This window comes from Pangasianodon hypophthalmus, chromosome 2 (genome assembly GCF_027358585.1).
Source record: "Pangasianodon hypophthalmus isolate fPanHyp1 chromosome 2, fPanHyp1.pri, whole genome shotgun sequence".
Lineage (NCBI taxonomy): Eukaryota > Metazoa > Chordata > Actinopteri > Siluriformes > Pangasiidae > Pangasianodon > Pangasianodon hypophthalmus.
The window spans coordinates 29,676,858-29,691,091 of NC_069711.1; the positions used below are offsets into that span (position 1 = coordinate 29,676,858).

Genomic DNA, 14,234 nt, shown 5'->3' on the forward strand with positions numbered 1-14,234 from the left:
TCATTATTATTATTATTATTATTAGTAGTAGTAGTAGTAGTAGTAGTAGTATTACTGTTGTAATTTCTGTATTTTACTTATTATTTTAGTAGTAGTATATCTTTTTTCTAGTCACATACTTTGCAACACACGATTTGACAATACAACCGTAACATTGTTTTGTCATACCAATGAAGCACATTGATGCTGCTTTTGGTTCTGATCAGATCCTAGCCTACATGAATAATATGACTCAACACAACTAATAGCCTAAACCATATCTGAATAATATTGCACCAGTTTTTTTTTTTGGCAAAAGTACTTCATTCAGCTACTTAGTAGTTAGCACGTTTGCCTCGCACCACTGGAGGCATTTCCTTCGGGTTTCCTTCTGGGTTTCTGGTTTCCTCCCCCATTCCAAAGACAGGTGTTATAGGCTGATTGGCATTTCCAAATTGTGATGTGTGTTGGTGTGTGAATGTGTGTGCCATTGTGCCTTGCGATGGGGTTGGCACTCCACCCGGGGTGTCCCCCACCTTGTGCCCTGAGTTCCCTGTGATAGGCTCCAGGCTCACCCACGACCCAGTGCAGGATAAGCAGTATTTAAAATGGATGGATCTTCAGTATCCGCTTTATCCTGGTAAGGGTCGCAGTGGATCTGGAGTCTATCCCATGTACACTGCACATGAGGCAGGAATACACCCTGGACGAGACGCCAGCCCATTACAGTGCAGCAAAAGGAATGAACAAAGTATATTTTAATATTTAAAATGGGCTAGTAACCATTTTAGTTACTATGTCATGGCCTTCATAGTATTCCAGATATGTCTCTGCCTGCAGTATCACCACAGGTTTTACTACAGGTTTACTAATTGCTCTACACCCTACACATCAGATACTTGTGGAAATACTTGGAAAATGGAAAATACTTGAGTACTTGTACTTTATACCTGTATAATTATTATGTTGGGGTATTTATACTTTACTTGAGTGTTATTGGAATTGAATACAGATAATCTTACTCTTTGTACTCCAAAATACTTTTCACTCCTTCCATTTTATTTAGACCTTCAAAGTATTCCAAATCTTGAAGGTGTTTTCTCTCATCCAGCCAATGACTGTATGCTATACATGAGTAGAATGGGCTCCTGCACATTTTATTTATATTTCAGTTTAAAGCATCCAATCAAGTTCATTAACTGCATTTGAAGATGGATAAGTCACCAGACTACAGAATGTGTGTTAGCCTCTTTTCTTTGCTAATGCAAGGCTAGACTAGCTTTGATTCCAGTAGCTAACATAATGGGCTAGGCATCAAGACAGATTCTAGCTAATAGGAAATACGTTTATTTACATGATATTTTACTTCTGATTAATTGATTAGCAAACTTCATAGCATTAGTCAGGGATATGACAGTAAACATACAGAAATTGCATGATGTTTTCAGGCAAAGAAAAGTGTACATGGTTATAACAGTTTTAGATAAGTAATGAAAGTTGGTTTTCACATGAAAATATGACATTAATCTCATTTAGAACAATCCACCAGCCACCCAAATATCCAATATATATATACAAATTGTGTTCTATATGTTTTCAGATCCCAGCATGCACTGCAAAAACTCCTCATCTAGTCAAGACTTACAATCTTATTTCTAGCCATAAAATCTTATTGATCTTATTTTAAGAATAAAATATTATGCAAGAGTAGATTATGTAAGATTATTATGATTGTTTTAAGATTATTTATCTTTTTTTCTTACTTAGTTAGCAAAGCTTAAAGTTAGTTATTTTACCTGCAAATTAAGCTTATTTACCATCACAGGCATCATTTGAGGCCAGCCTTGTATCTTTTAAGACTTTGTTTTACCTGTAATAACTGGTTTTAAGGTTGCCCAGTAAAAAATGCTCAATAATCACACTTAGGACTTGTTCATTAGTATTACTTATTCCAAATGCTTGTTTTATGTCAACACCAACACATTTATTTACAACCTAACAACAAATTATAAGACTCTGCAGTATTAAGTCACCACACTCTTTCCAATTATCCAGTATGGTTTTTAATTTCCAGTTTTAAGTGCAGTGACATCTTCCAGATTATATTTTGTCAATACATACACACTGTTTTTGAAACTGACTGGATAATATGACATCGGATCGAGGAGCTTTTCAGCATCTATAAACTCTGTTGCCTGGTATTTTGAGAAGCAGCAAGTAATGATTTTGCTTTGTTTTTGCATGGAAACTACTGTGTTTTACAAGAGTCTTCATTTGAATAAATAATTGTTGACAATATGTATGTGTGATCTTGATTTTAATAGTTTTGTTTTAAGTTTAAATGCTTTGTCTCATACTAAGGCAGAATATATAATGATGACAATTCTTAAATTAAGAGGAATTATCTTATTTAGTAGCTCTGGTTTTAAGATATTTTCACACAAATTAAGATAAGCAAACTATTTAAAAACTAATTAAAAAGCTAGTTTTAAGTTAATTAGACTAAATACACTGTTTGGAATAAGTGTTTTAATGCTTATTTTAAGACATTTTGTTCTTTTCTAAAGCCTAGATATGTTTTCTTATTTCGAGAAATCTTACCAAGTGTAAATATCTTACTGCACTGGTAGATAATTTGACTTGTTTCAAGTCTGTATCTTCTTAAATCATGCATTTGTTTCTTATATTTAGATGGTTATTTTTTGTAGTCTGGTTTTGAATTTCATCAGCTCATCAAGGCTGGCCTGCATCTGCTTTACCACCTCGCGGATTTGCTTGGCAAATTTGGCTTCTGAGCCCTTCTTCAGGTGCTCGGAGTCTTCTTTGCTGAAGTACATGTCCAAGCCCAGGGCGAAGCCTTGAACCAGACCTGAGGACTTGCTGACTGCTCCGACTGCTCCTACATTGTCTCCAAGCTTATGTACCATTTTCACTACCTTCTGATTGACCCCCCTTAATTTGGACAGGTCATATTTTTTCAGACACACTATATGTGTGCTGATAAATTTTAAACATTTCTGAATTTCCTCTATCTGTGTAGAGTATTCTTTCAGTATTGTTTCCACCTTCTTCCTGTCCATATTGGTGTGGACTTTGTTGGTGATGGCAGCTGTGGCTCCAGTGACCCCTCCGGCTGCTGCAACTCCAACTCCAACTGCAGCCACCGCTAATGAAGCCCCCATGGTCAATGGGGCAAGTATGACACCTCCAACAGCAGCTGCAACTCCTACTGCCCCTGCAGCTCCTCCAGTAATGCCTGCTATCTTCACCCCCCTGTGGACCTTGTCAATGCTATTGGCCACATCCTCTAGTTCTGTAATGTGACCCTGCAGATTCTCTCCTCGCTCAAACAGTAGGTATTCATATACATAAAGAGCTTTTCTTAGATTTTTGGCTGTTTTTGTGAATGCTCTGGAGAAAGAAATAGAGCAAGACAGGCATAGTGGTAAAATAGTGATCTGGATAAATGAGTGGAACTTCTACAGAATTTAAGGGCCCTATTTTTGCAATCATAACGTCAACACAAAAAACAGCAGATCACAGTAAAACAAGAAAATTGAATAAATATTACAGATGCTCAAGAGCCAGAATCCTTGATATACATTTTCTGTAGTGTAATTCTGATGTGATTGAGTTGAAAATAAAACCCCAAGTGTCTTCAATGTACAACAAATGTGATGTACATTTAAATCATCAGTCATTGTTCATTCAAACATTCACTTCTTACATTCACACTTACTTTGCATCATCATTTTTTGCATCAGGATAGTCATTCCAGGCTGAAAACAAAGAGAGCCCATATTCAATATTCAGACAAATATTTCAGTAAACTTAGAATTAACTTTGAATTAAGTCCAAAATGTATGTGAATATTTATACTGGGAAAGTTATGCTTATTCTATGTGCACATTTTCTACTCTGAATATAGTCTATAATGTTGTTGTTCTTCTTCTTCTTTCAGCTGCTCCCTTTAGGGGTCACCATAGCAGGTCATTGGTCCGCATATTTGATTTGGCACAGTTTTTATGCATGATGCCCTTCCTGACTCAACCTTCCCCAATTTTTTATCTGGGCTTGCACTGGGAGTGCAATATCTTGTGCAACGCCAGGGGCTGGAGTTGGTTCCCTTGCCAGTAATTGAAGGTCAATGAGAACGCCATGACCTAACCAATAGTCCTCCAGGTATCCGAATATAATCCATTGTTATAAAAGCAAAGCAGCTTCTAAGTATTTGATGTAGATCTGGGAAACTGGGAACAACATGCCTGATATAACATACAGCAGTGGTAGCTCAGCGTTCTGGGTTTTGGATAAAATGTCTGTCAAATTAGTAAATGTACAATATAGTATATTAATCTATTAATATAATATTATTAGACTTACGTTCCCCTGAATGCCACCATCCCATGAAGTTTACATTGTCCTAACAGAGAGAAGAAAACCAGTCTGTAAAAACTGTAGATATGTTACAGCTATAATACATATACTTGCATTTTGTATTTCTTATGAGAAATAAAATCTGTGCATTTTATTGGTGGCCTTTTGACACATTTTTCAAGTAGGAAATTGTGACGGTTCTTACCAAATCAGTTAAGAAAATGATAATAGACTACCTATTGGCATTATTATGATACAGATTAACAGTTTTGAGAATTGACTTCATGGAGTCTGCAAATTTGATTGTGATTCTGGACATTTATCAACCTCTGCGTCCTGCTGACACCAAGTGAAGCTCTGCACCCAAACTGAACCACTTGTCTGATATAAATGTTGAGAATTCAAAGTCTGTTGAGGTGAGGACACCTAGAAACACATGAGATTGTCATGAAAAAACAACAACAACAATAACAACATTTATGAATGTGTTCTGAAGTTTCTCTTATTAAATTGTATTACAAAAATGTAAGGGCTAAAATTCTAGAGGCTATAGTCACAGATAAGCATATGCTGTGTGTGGAGTTAATAATGAAATCTTTAATATTTTCACTCATTCTAACCATGTAAAAGATAATATACACTCTAGTGTGAGTGGCTTTTACTAAAACGCCTGTGAATGCCATGTAAGTCAGGCCTCAAACACATTTGCTACATCATTAATTACCTGCTGGAATGTGTAATCTGTCATCTACTCGTTTTTTCTTTGTTAAGCATTTGGATATTTATAGTATGCACAAATATAGTATGCATTATCATGCTGTAACAGGTTTGGGCCTCTTAGGCCCAGTGAAGGGAAATCTTAATGCTACAGGATACAAAGACATCCTATACAATTTTGTGCTTCCAACATTGTGGCAACGGTTTGGGGAAGAACCACATGTGGGTGTGACATTCAGTTTCTTCAAACTTTTGGCCAAATAGTGTACATGTAATCCAACTATGCACCCAATTAATAGGTACTTCCTAAGTTAACATTGATGTTGCGCAGGAAAGATTAAAGTATGCAAGACTATAACAAAAAATGGTAAATGGTATGTTAGATAATTAAGGGGTTCTATTTGGACATCTCTCTCTGAATGGTAAACCATCTGTTGTGGGGCTTCTCCAGAGAAACAAACCAAAGAAATCTTTAGCCTTGTAGATTTAACTTTTGTCTAAGAGTAGAGAAAAGGATTGGGCTTGGGAACCACCGCATTACAGCAGATAGAAATGATGAACCTTCAGAAACAGCCTATAGATATATCATTCTACTCACTCTGGATTTGAACAAAGTTTGACTTGTAGACTGCAGTGACAGGGATCTGATGCTGTCCTGTACATTATTCCTCTTGGGTACCAAATATGAAACACAGGAAATGGTATATAAGGGCATATATATAAGGGTATGTATAATGGTATATAAGGGCAGTGGTATTATTAAAAAAATATTATTATTTTTATTAAAAAATATTATTAAAATAGTTATTTAGTATTATTAAAATACTGATAAAATAATAATATTCACACCACCCCATCACTGATTATTTCCCTATAACAGCATGCCCCATTGTGTTTTATTCCTTCCTTGTATAATTGTAATATATCATACACCAACTTTTGTGGCACTTTTTGTGTGTCTTTATAAATGAAAATATACTGTCTATACAAGAACATCATGCAATTCCATGTTACCTGCACAGTGAACTCCTCTCCTCCACTCTGTTCATCAGATTCAGGCATATAGCAGGGAGGCACCATGCCAGGTAGAGGTTGCCCAACTGATCTGACATTCTTGTAGGCTTTAGCTGGAACGGGTGGTGGCTTCTTGTACTGATTTATGGGCTATCACAGCATAAAAACAGCCATGACACAAAGTTTTAGACTCTTAATTACAATGGCAACACAAGCTAAATATAATTGCTTTTGAAATAACTTTAAACAGTATCGTTAATTGTTCCATGCCTGATCTGAGCATGTGGAACAGTATTAGTGAAGTGAGAGTGCTTATTAACAGAGCATGAGGTGTTTTTGTGAACTGAGCACACACAAAGCTATTTGCGAGTATATATCAAGTGTGCAGAGAAGAGCTATACTATGCCGGTGAGTCAAGCTGAACCTGAGACTTTGGGGGTAAAAATAAGATGCAGGTTCCCAATGCTGTGATTGCTCACTCTCAACGAGTGCGAGCGCGAGAGAGGAGGCCCTTGTGGTTACCCAATCTGTGTTCCCTGTTCAATTGCTCATGCCAATGTTCCTCATACACACACATAATTTATTCTTTGCAAGTCTACCTGATCTGTACCACGCATGTGTGTCATTTCATGACATTACAGTACATTTTGTGACATTTTGAAATAGCTAAATATGTAAAATTATATTAATTCTCTGTTATGAACAGCAAAAATTGCCACAAGAAATTCTCTTGTATTAACTGGAATATTTTATTCAGATTTTAAAACATCTATAAAAATATATATACGAAATATACCATATCATTTGAGTGTATGTCCACTTGCATGGGGCGGTGAGCTCTGGGCGCTGGAACAGGAGGCTGTGGAGAGGTTCACATATATTGACTATAATATAGTATTTCTCATCTCCGGTCTTGAAGATCCCCTACCCTGCTCCCACACCTGATTAATCTCATTAGCAAATTAACAGTACTGAACTGGCTTAAACTTGGTGTGATGCATTTCTGTAAGTCACTCTGGATAAGGACGTCTGCCAAATGTCATAGATGTAAAATGTAACTGATAGAGAAAGCGAAAGTACAGGACAAGTCCAGTTCTTCCACAATCAGTCCAGTCTGTGTTTTAAGTCTTATGCATATATGAAACTAGACAAAACAAATGAAAAAATAGAGTTAATTGAGTATTAGCTTTGTTTGATAACAAGATAGTTGAGTAATAAATTATTGGTAATTAAGAGAAAAGTTTGAATTTTGAATTGAACTTTTTTAGTATTTAGTATTGAGTATTTACTTTAAAATACTTTTTTAGTATTTTAGGATTAGTATTTAGTATTGCAGTATTTTTTTTAAAAAAAATTAAATTTCAATCTTAAAGTAAAATTTAGAAATCTAAATTTCATTCTTACCTTTGACATTTTCAATAATGTTGTTGCTGGATCCAAAGACCTACTACGTTATATACCATGTAGTGTGAATGCCAGAAATGAAACTGAGGTTCTTCTGATATGGTGCATATACTTGATGGAATGTGGAATGTCTTGTCAGCTTTCTTTTTATTTGCCATTCATCTGAGACTCTGTTGCATAGACATGGCGCTGCACTGAATTATACAATAAAATGTATCTGTACATAACAATACCAATAGTATGATTGGATAAGTAAGAAAAAAAAAACACAATGGGGTGTGCTGTTATAGGAAAATAGTCAGTGATGGAGTGGTGTGCTGTGTGTTTTTTCCCACAGCAATTCCCCAGTGCTAACATTTTTTAATTATTAAAGAATTAAAAATATGTCATACATTGTATCTGTTGATAGTTATGTTACTGTTGTAGAAGGTCCATGAAACATATCACTTACATTATAGCAGCAACAAACATCCATTCCCTCACCAGCCTCAGCCTGTCATTTTCTCTCTTTTTAAGACAAATAAGACAGCTTGTTATGTTACTGAGAAGCTGCAAAGCTCTCCATCCTGAAGACTTTCCTGTGTTGGAAAACTTTGTACTTCACTGTTACAAAGTGCTGACACTGGAGACTCCTTCCAAAAATGTTACATAAATGTCTTCTCACAGAAAACTTCACCATATTAACAAGTACACTTTTACACAATCTGTTTATGTGGAACGTCTACCATACAAGTCACTGTGCAAGTAGTTACCTTAGACACAATAACTTATTAATAACAGTGTAGCATTTAGCTACTCGCTGTGCCACCCTGACGCTCTTCAATTACTTGGTCAGTGACTGGAACATTACAACACCACACAGAGCAGTTAGCCTCATCATATCTGCAGCTTTCTGTGAGCCTTCTTTCATTTGGAAAAACATCGTCGGACATTGGAACAGTGGCTATTGTGTCATGTTATGCCCAGAAGTTCTTGCATTTCCGATGTCTGATGTATCACAGTATATCTACGTCTCAAACCTTATCGTTCTACCTACTATATTATTATTAATAGTAGTAGTAGGAGGAGGAGGAGGAGGAATAGTAGTACTAGTAGTATTTAGTAGTATTTTATGATGTCATACAATATTTGACAATATAAAATGTAACATGCTTGTCATGCTAATGAAGCACATTGATGCTGATTTTGATTCTGATTTTTGTTTCTGGTTCCTATATCCTACACTAATAATTGATTTGTCTTCTTTATCCTCTTTATCTTCTTTATACCTCTTTATCCTGGTCAGGGTCGAGGTGGATCTGGAGCCAATCCTCTTCTCTGGTTGCAGTATCACCACAGCCCACTGGTGTTAATAGATAGATGACATTAAGGGGGAAGAGGTTATAAATACTGATTATTTGAAGTTGTATTATTCAGCTGTTTTTATTATTTGTAAAAATTCTATTATGTGTTGTCAAGACAGAAACAGGTAGGGACTTTAATCTTATTAAATTATTACCATTTTCCTTAACTTTGTCAGGAACTGCGTAACAATTTGAATGAACAGCAATCATGCAAAGCACAAGACTTCAGTATACACCTAGAACGAGGTTTTTATAAGGCTCTGTCTAAGCAGGAGGTTTGAAAGAGAAAACAAAGACCTAGTGCTAACCCAGTATCCAGTATCAAAATAAAGCTAATTTTACATATCAGTCTCATCAGAAATGAGAAACCTCAGTGGTGATTAGGATGAAATAGATTTGAAATAATCTGTTGAACTGAACCACTAAGATTATTCACACAAGTCCTGATGATAATGAGCTCTCACTTAAAGATGAACACAGGGGCAGGTCTTTCATCTGACTTATTAATGGTGGAAAGAGTAGAAAACATACTGACTTGAGTAAAAGTGCTGCTACTGCAATAATAATTCACTAAAAGTAAAAGTAGCAATGATAAAACTACTTGAGTAATTACTTTTTATGTGTACAGCTAATTGGAAAATGCGAGTCTATATCTGAGGAATGCATTTATAAACAATTATAAAAAACTAACCAAGTGAGCTATGCGGAAGTGGATACAACTTCAATTATCAACAGTATATAAAGAAAGGTAACATTAGCTGGCTAGCTAATAGCCAGATGCTGTTGGGGTTTCAGTAACTCGCTAGGTTCGTTAGCTGGCTAGCTCATGTTAATTCATGCATGCTTTTAGCTACATATTTAGCCATGTAGCAAAGATGTTTCTTACACATTATTCTGAGCAGTTTCATAGCTATATTTAAGACAAATGTCAGTACCAAACATCAAAGTGACATCTTAAGTTTAATACAGAGCATTCATACTATAAACTGTTACTTTTTGGCATTTAAATCAGAAGATATCTGATAAATTGGACCATGGGTGCTCATCTGTCTCCACTGTCTCAGACATTGCTGCTGCTGACTAAACATTTGGTGCCTGAAATATAGCGTTTTGGTAGGAAACAGCTTTAGTCTTTTAAATGACTTATAGTCTTCTTGCGTTAAAGGCGTAATTGTTTTTTACTCTGTAACCATGATCGAAAATGTATCAAAATTAAATATATAATTTTTAAAAAAGTAAAAGTACTATAATTTAATTATACACAAAACGTTATAGTTACAGTAAACCATGTACTCAAGTACTGTAATGAAAGTACATAGTAGTTCATGACTTTCCACTCATGTGACTTCATGCATGTCAAACATTTTTGCAATAATTCAGAGTGTACATCCATTTTTACGTGTAAGATATCAGCCACACCTTTAAAGAGCTATGCTTTCTGATCTCCTCAGTCAGTTAGAGACTTTCAGTAACATAACTGCAGTGCAATTCAGACTGGACTTACACTCACCAACATTCAGTAGTAAAATATATACTTTAAGAATGATAAGAAGAACGCCCAAATCTACAATATACTGTATACGCAAATCATGTTCTACATGTCCACAGATCCTATCACTGAGCAATTTGCTAAAGAGCCTTGGGCACGGGGAACAGGAGGCTATGGAGAGATTCAGATATTTAGAAAAAATCCAGAAGAGATGATTCACACAATGACAAAAGTCTACAACACATTTCAATCTTTCTCATTGCTAGTCTTGAAAAACCATACATTGCTCCCACCACACCTAATTTATCTCATCAGCAAATTAAAAGTACTGAACTGGTGTCAACCGGCTGTGTTAGAGAAGAGAAAAATGCAGGGCAAATTCTTAACCATATCTGTTTGTCATGATATGGGTCCATGGAGGTGGATGCAAATGCAGAACCTCTTTATTTAAAAGAACAGAAGTCAGGGAAACAGACACGTGGAACAGGAAACACCAGAAAACCAGACCAACTGGAAACTAAGCAGAACTAGAAAAACAAACCTAGAAAATACTAAACCAACAAAATAACCTGTGCATGATCCAATCTATAACAAGTATAATAACATCAGAAACACAACCATAACCTGACTTGACGTAATGCTCCTGCAACTACAGAGAAAATCCAAAGAGCTTAAACAGAGCACTTAATCAAGCAGAAATAACAAACACATGAGTATGGTTACAACAGGAAGTCTGGGAGACAACAGAAGAAGCCGTCCTGCAAAGAACGTCAGGGTGCCTTCTAGCGACCCAAGTTGGAAAAAGCTCCTGGATACCATGACACCGTTATATGAAACAAAACATTTTAATGGGCGAACTCCACCCTACACTGCAAATTACAACTATTAATGACCTATTTTTATCCACTATCTATTTTTTTTTTTTTAACATTTTGTTAGTAAGTGTAATTTACTATGTACTTTTTTATTTTAAATTACTGCAAAAAAAAAGTGGTCATTACAAATAAAAACAAGTTTTAAAAAGGGTTAAAACAGGTTTGAACTTTAGTATTAGGGTACAAGCAAGGCATGCATCAAGACTCTTCTCTGTTCTGGCACCTAGGTGGTGGAATGAACTTCAACTAGATGTCCGAACAGCTGAGTCACTAGCTGCGTTTACATGGACACTAATAATCCGATGGTAATTGGACTAGAAGCACAATCAGATTTAAAAAGTCACATGTAAACACGTCAATTGGAATGAATTGGCCAAAACCGATTAAAATTTCATTTGGATCGTAAGGGGTGGTTTTAACCTTTTCTAATCCGATGGAGAGGACATGTAAACACTTCATCGGATTGAAAATGAAACCAGATAGTTCTGCGCATGTGCAATGACGTACAAATCACGTAATGACGTATGACGCACGGCTGTCAGCGGTATTGGCGCTCTGACCGTAGCCTCACCAGGTGCCATGTACCACTTCACCATTGAGCATAGTGTCATAAATAACTGTCATGTCATCCTAAATTCTCCTTCCACTCCTCGTCTGTGAAGTGGTGCAAGATGATGTTGTCCCACCAGTCCTTGCTTCGGACCCTCATCCACAGACGCCTTGTTCTGGGCTCGGGAAGGGGCATTTTAATTGCTTGATAAATACACGCAGTACTGCACAAAACATCACGCGCTCGTCTGCTTCTAATTAGCAGCTGAAATAGGCAAATGTTAAGTCTGCTTTTTAAAACGAAAAAAAGAAGCAATGGCAAGAGAGTGGCTGCTAGCATCTGCATGTTGGAACGGCGGGAAACGTGTATTCGTGCACTGGGCGCATGTCAGAAGATCAAATCCGATTCTGTCATGTAAACGCGCATATCAACCCGATTACTTTATTCAGTGTTCTTGTAAACACTGCGATCGGATTAATCAATCTGATTGATTTCATTCCAATTGAAACAAAAAGTGTCCATGTAAACATGACTACTGTACTATACTATACTACTTCGAACGATGTCTAAAGACTTACCTCTTCCTAAAGTACTTAAATTAGCACTTAAAAAACACTTTTGTGTTGTCTGCGTGCTTTTTAATATATTACCTCCCCAACAGAGGACTGATGGTATTCTTAGTCCGTGGCTTAGCGGACCAGTATCACAATTTATTGATAGAGATTTCAAAGCACTAAGTCGGTCTGGATAATGGCGTCTGCCAAATGCTATAAGTGTAAATGTAGAATTAAGACTGTTTGATTACAAGATGGGTGAGTAATAGGTTACTGGTACTTAAGAGAAAAGCTTGAATTTTGAATTTAATTAGTATTTTTAAAAATAAAATTAGAGTAAAATTTTAAAACAAAATTTCAAATCAAAATTTCATTCTTACCTTTGACATTTTTAATAATGTTGCTGCTGGATTCAAAGACCTACAACACTGGATGCCCTTTAGTCTGAATGCCAAGAATGAACTGAGGTTCTTATGAAAAGGTACACACACAGCTGCCACAAAACAAAATGGTTCTATATGCATGATGGAATGTCTACTCTCTCGTCAGCTATCAATTTAATGGCTAGATATGTCACTGCACTTATACAGGCACTAAAAACATTACCGATTTTGAAAAGCATTTGTACATAATACCACTGGACATAAAGTTCAGCTACTCTTTCTTTTGAAGTTAATAATAAAAAAAAAAAAACGCAGCTTGTCGTGTTACCAAGAAACTGTCCTGAAGACTTTGCCATGTTAAATAAAATAAAAGCGGAGGAGATATAAATACTGATTGTTACTAATAATGATATTGTATTGTATGTGTTGTCATTGTTTGAGAGCTTTGCACGTTGCACTCCACTCTGTTGAATTGAGCCACTAAGATTCACACAAGTCCTGATGATAATGAGCTCTCACTTTAAAGATGAACACAGGGGCAGGTCTTTCATCAGACTCATTATTGGTGGAAAGAGTAGAAAACATACTGACTTGAGTAAAAGTACTGCTACTGCAATAATAATTCACTAAAAGTAAAAGAAGTTATGAAAAAGTGGAATCCAAGAAGAGTAAATGAGTCAACTGGTGAAAAAAACTACTTGAGTAATTACTTTTGTATGTGTGCAACTAATGCAAAAATGCTCTATATCTGAAGAATGCATTTATGAACAATTATATTACCTAACAAGTGATCTGTGCTGACATGGACACAACTTCAGTTATCAACAGTAATATAAAGCCAAATGCTGTTGGGGTTACAGAAGTTTGCTCGATTCATTAGCTAGCTCATGTTAATTCATATATGCTTTTAGCTACATCTTTGGCAAAGTTGTTCCATAAACATTATTCTGAGTGTTATCTGTAGGTTGTAGCTGCACTTAGGTAGCTATATTTAACACAAAACGCAATTACGCTGCCAAAATACACCACTGTAAAACATTAAATAATCTGGCTTGCTAGTCTAGCTCACTCAGCTAGCTAATGGCTTACCTGTACATATTTCTGCAGGTTTGATGTTGAGCTGTGAAATGCCAAAATCTCCACGGTTTAGGCTCACATAATTTGCAAATCATTTTCATACTGTTTCCTTTGAAGCATTAAAATCTAAAGATACCTGATAAATTGGGCCAGGGATGCTCACCAGAAATGGTGTTAAATATTTGTTTCAGTAGGAATCTGCTTTATTTTGATTGGGTCTTGAAATTAAATTATTTCAAATTTGCCCTTTCTGTCATTTAATTGACTTACTGTCATCTGGCATTAAATACATTTTGTAAAACTCTGTAACAGTGATCAAAAATAAATGTATTAAAGTTGAATATTTGATTTAAAAAAAAAAACTCAAAGTGCAAAAACCCAAGTGAAGTAAATCACTATGATTTAATTATATACTCAAAAAAGTAGAGTTATAATAAAGCTGTAATGAGAGTACATATAGTTTGTTACTTTC

The 14,234-nt window shown here is 35.8% G+C and overlaps 1 protein-coding gene across 2 annotated transcripts; it reads right to left on the bottom strand.

The window, feature by feature from the left end:
* Window positions 1-1,310: 1,310 nt before the first annotated feature.
* On the bottom strand, window positions 1,311-11,031 carry LOC113538305 (apolipoprotein L3-like). Of its 2 annotated transcripts, XM_053231767.1 has the most exons (10): window positions 8,990-11,031; window positions 7,943-8,833; window positions 7,492-7,661; window positions 6,884-6,946; window positions 6,088-6,237; window positions 5,672-5,743; window positions 4,684-4,782; window positions 4,363-4,402; window positions 3,719-3,758; window positions 1,311-3,390 (listed from the first exon to the last, which is right to left on the bottom strand). In XM_053231767.1, the coding sequence occupies exons 3-10, from the start codon at window positions 7,498-7,500 to the stop codon at window positions 2,667-2,669; spliced, it is 1,197 nt and encodes a 398-aa protein (XP_053087742.1). In that variant the 5' UTR covers window positions 7,501-7,661; window positions 7,943-8,833; window positions 8,990-11,031; the 3' UTR covers window positions 1,311-2,666. The 2 variants fall into 2 exon arrangements, with proteins under 2 accessions (XP_053087742.1, XP_053087737.1); XM_053231762.1 differs by having other exon boundaries at window positions 7,492-8,833.
* Between the last annotated feature and the right edge of the window lie 3,203 nt (window positions 11,032-14,234).

Coding starts and splice junctions, on each gene's coding strand:
- LOC113538305 (XM_053231767.1), bottom strand. Junction 5,744..6,087: donor GAGAGGAGTTCACTGTGCAG/GTAACATGGAAT, acceptor TTGGTACCCAAG/AGGAATAATGTACAGGACAG. Junction 4,403..4,683: donor GGTGTCAGCAGGACGCAGAG/GTTGATAAATGT, acceptor TCTCTCTGTTAG/GACAATGTAAACTTCATGGG.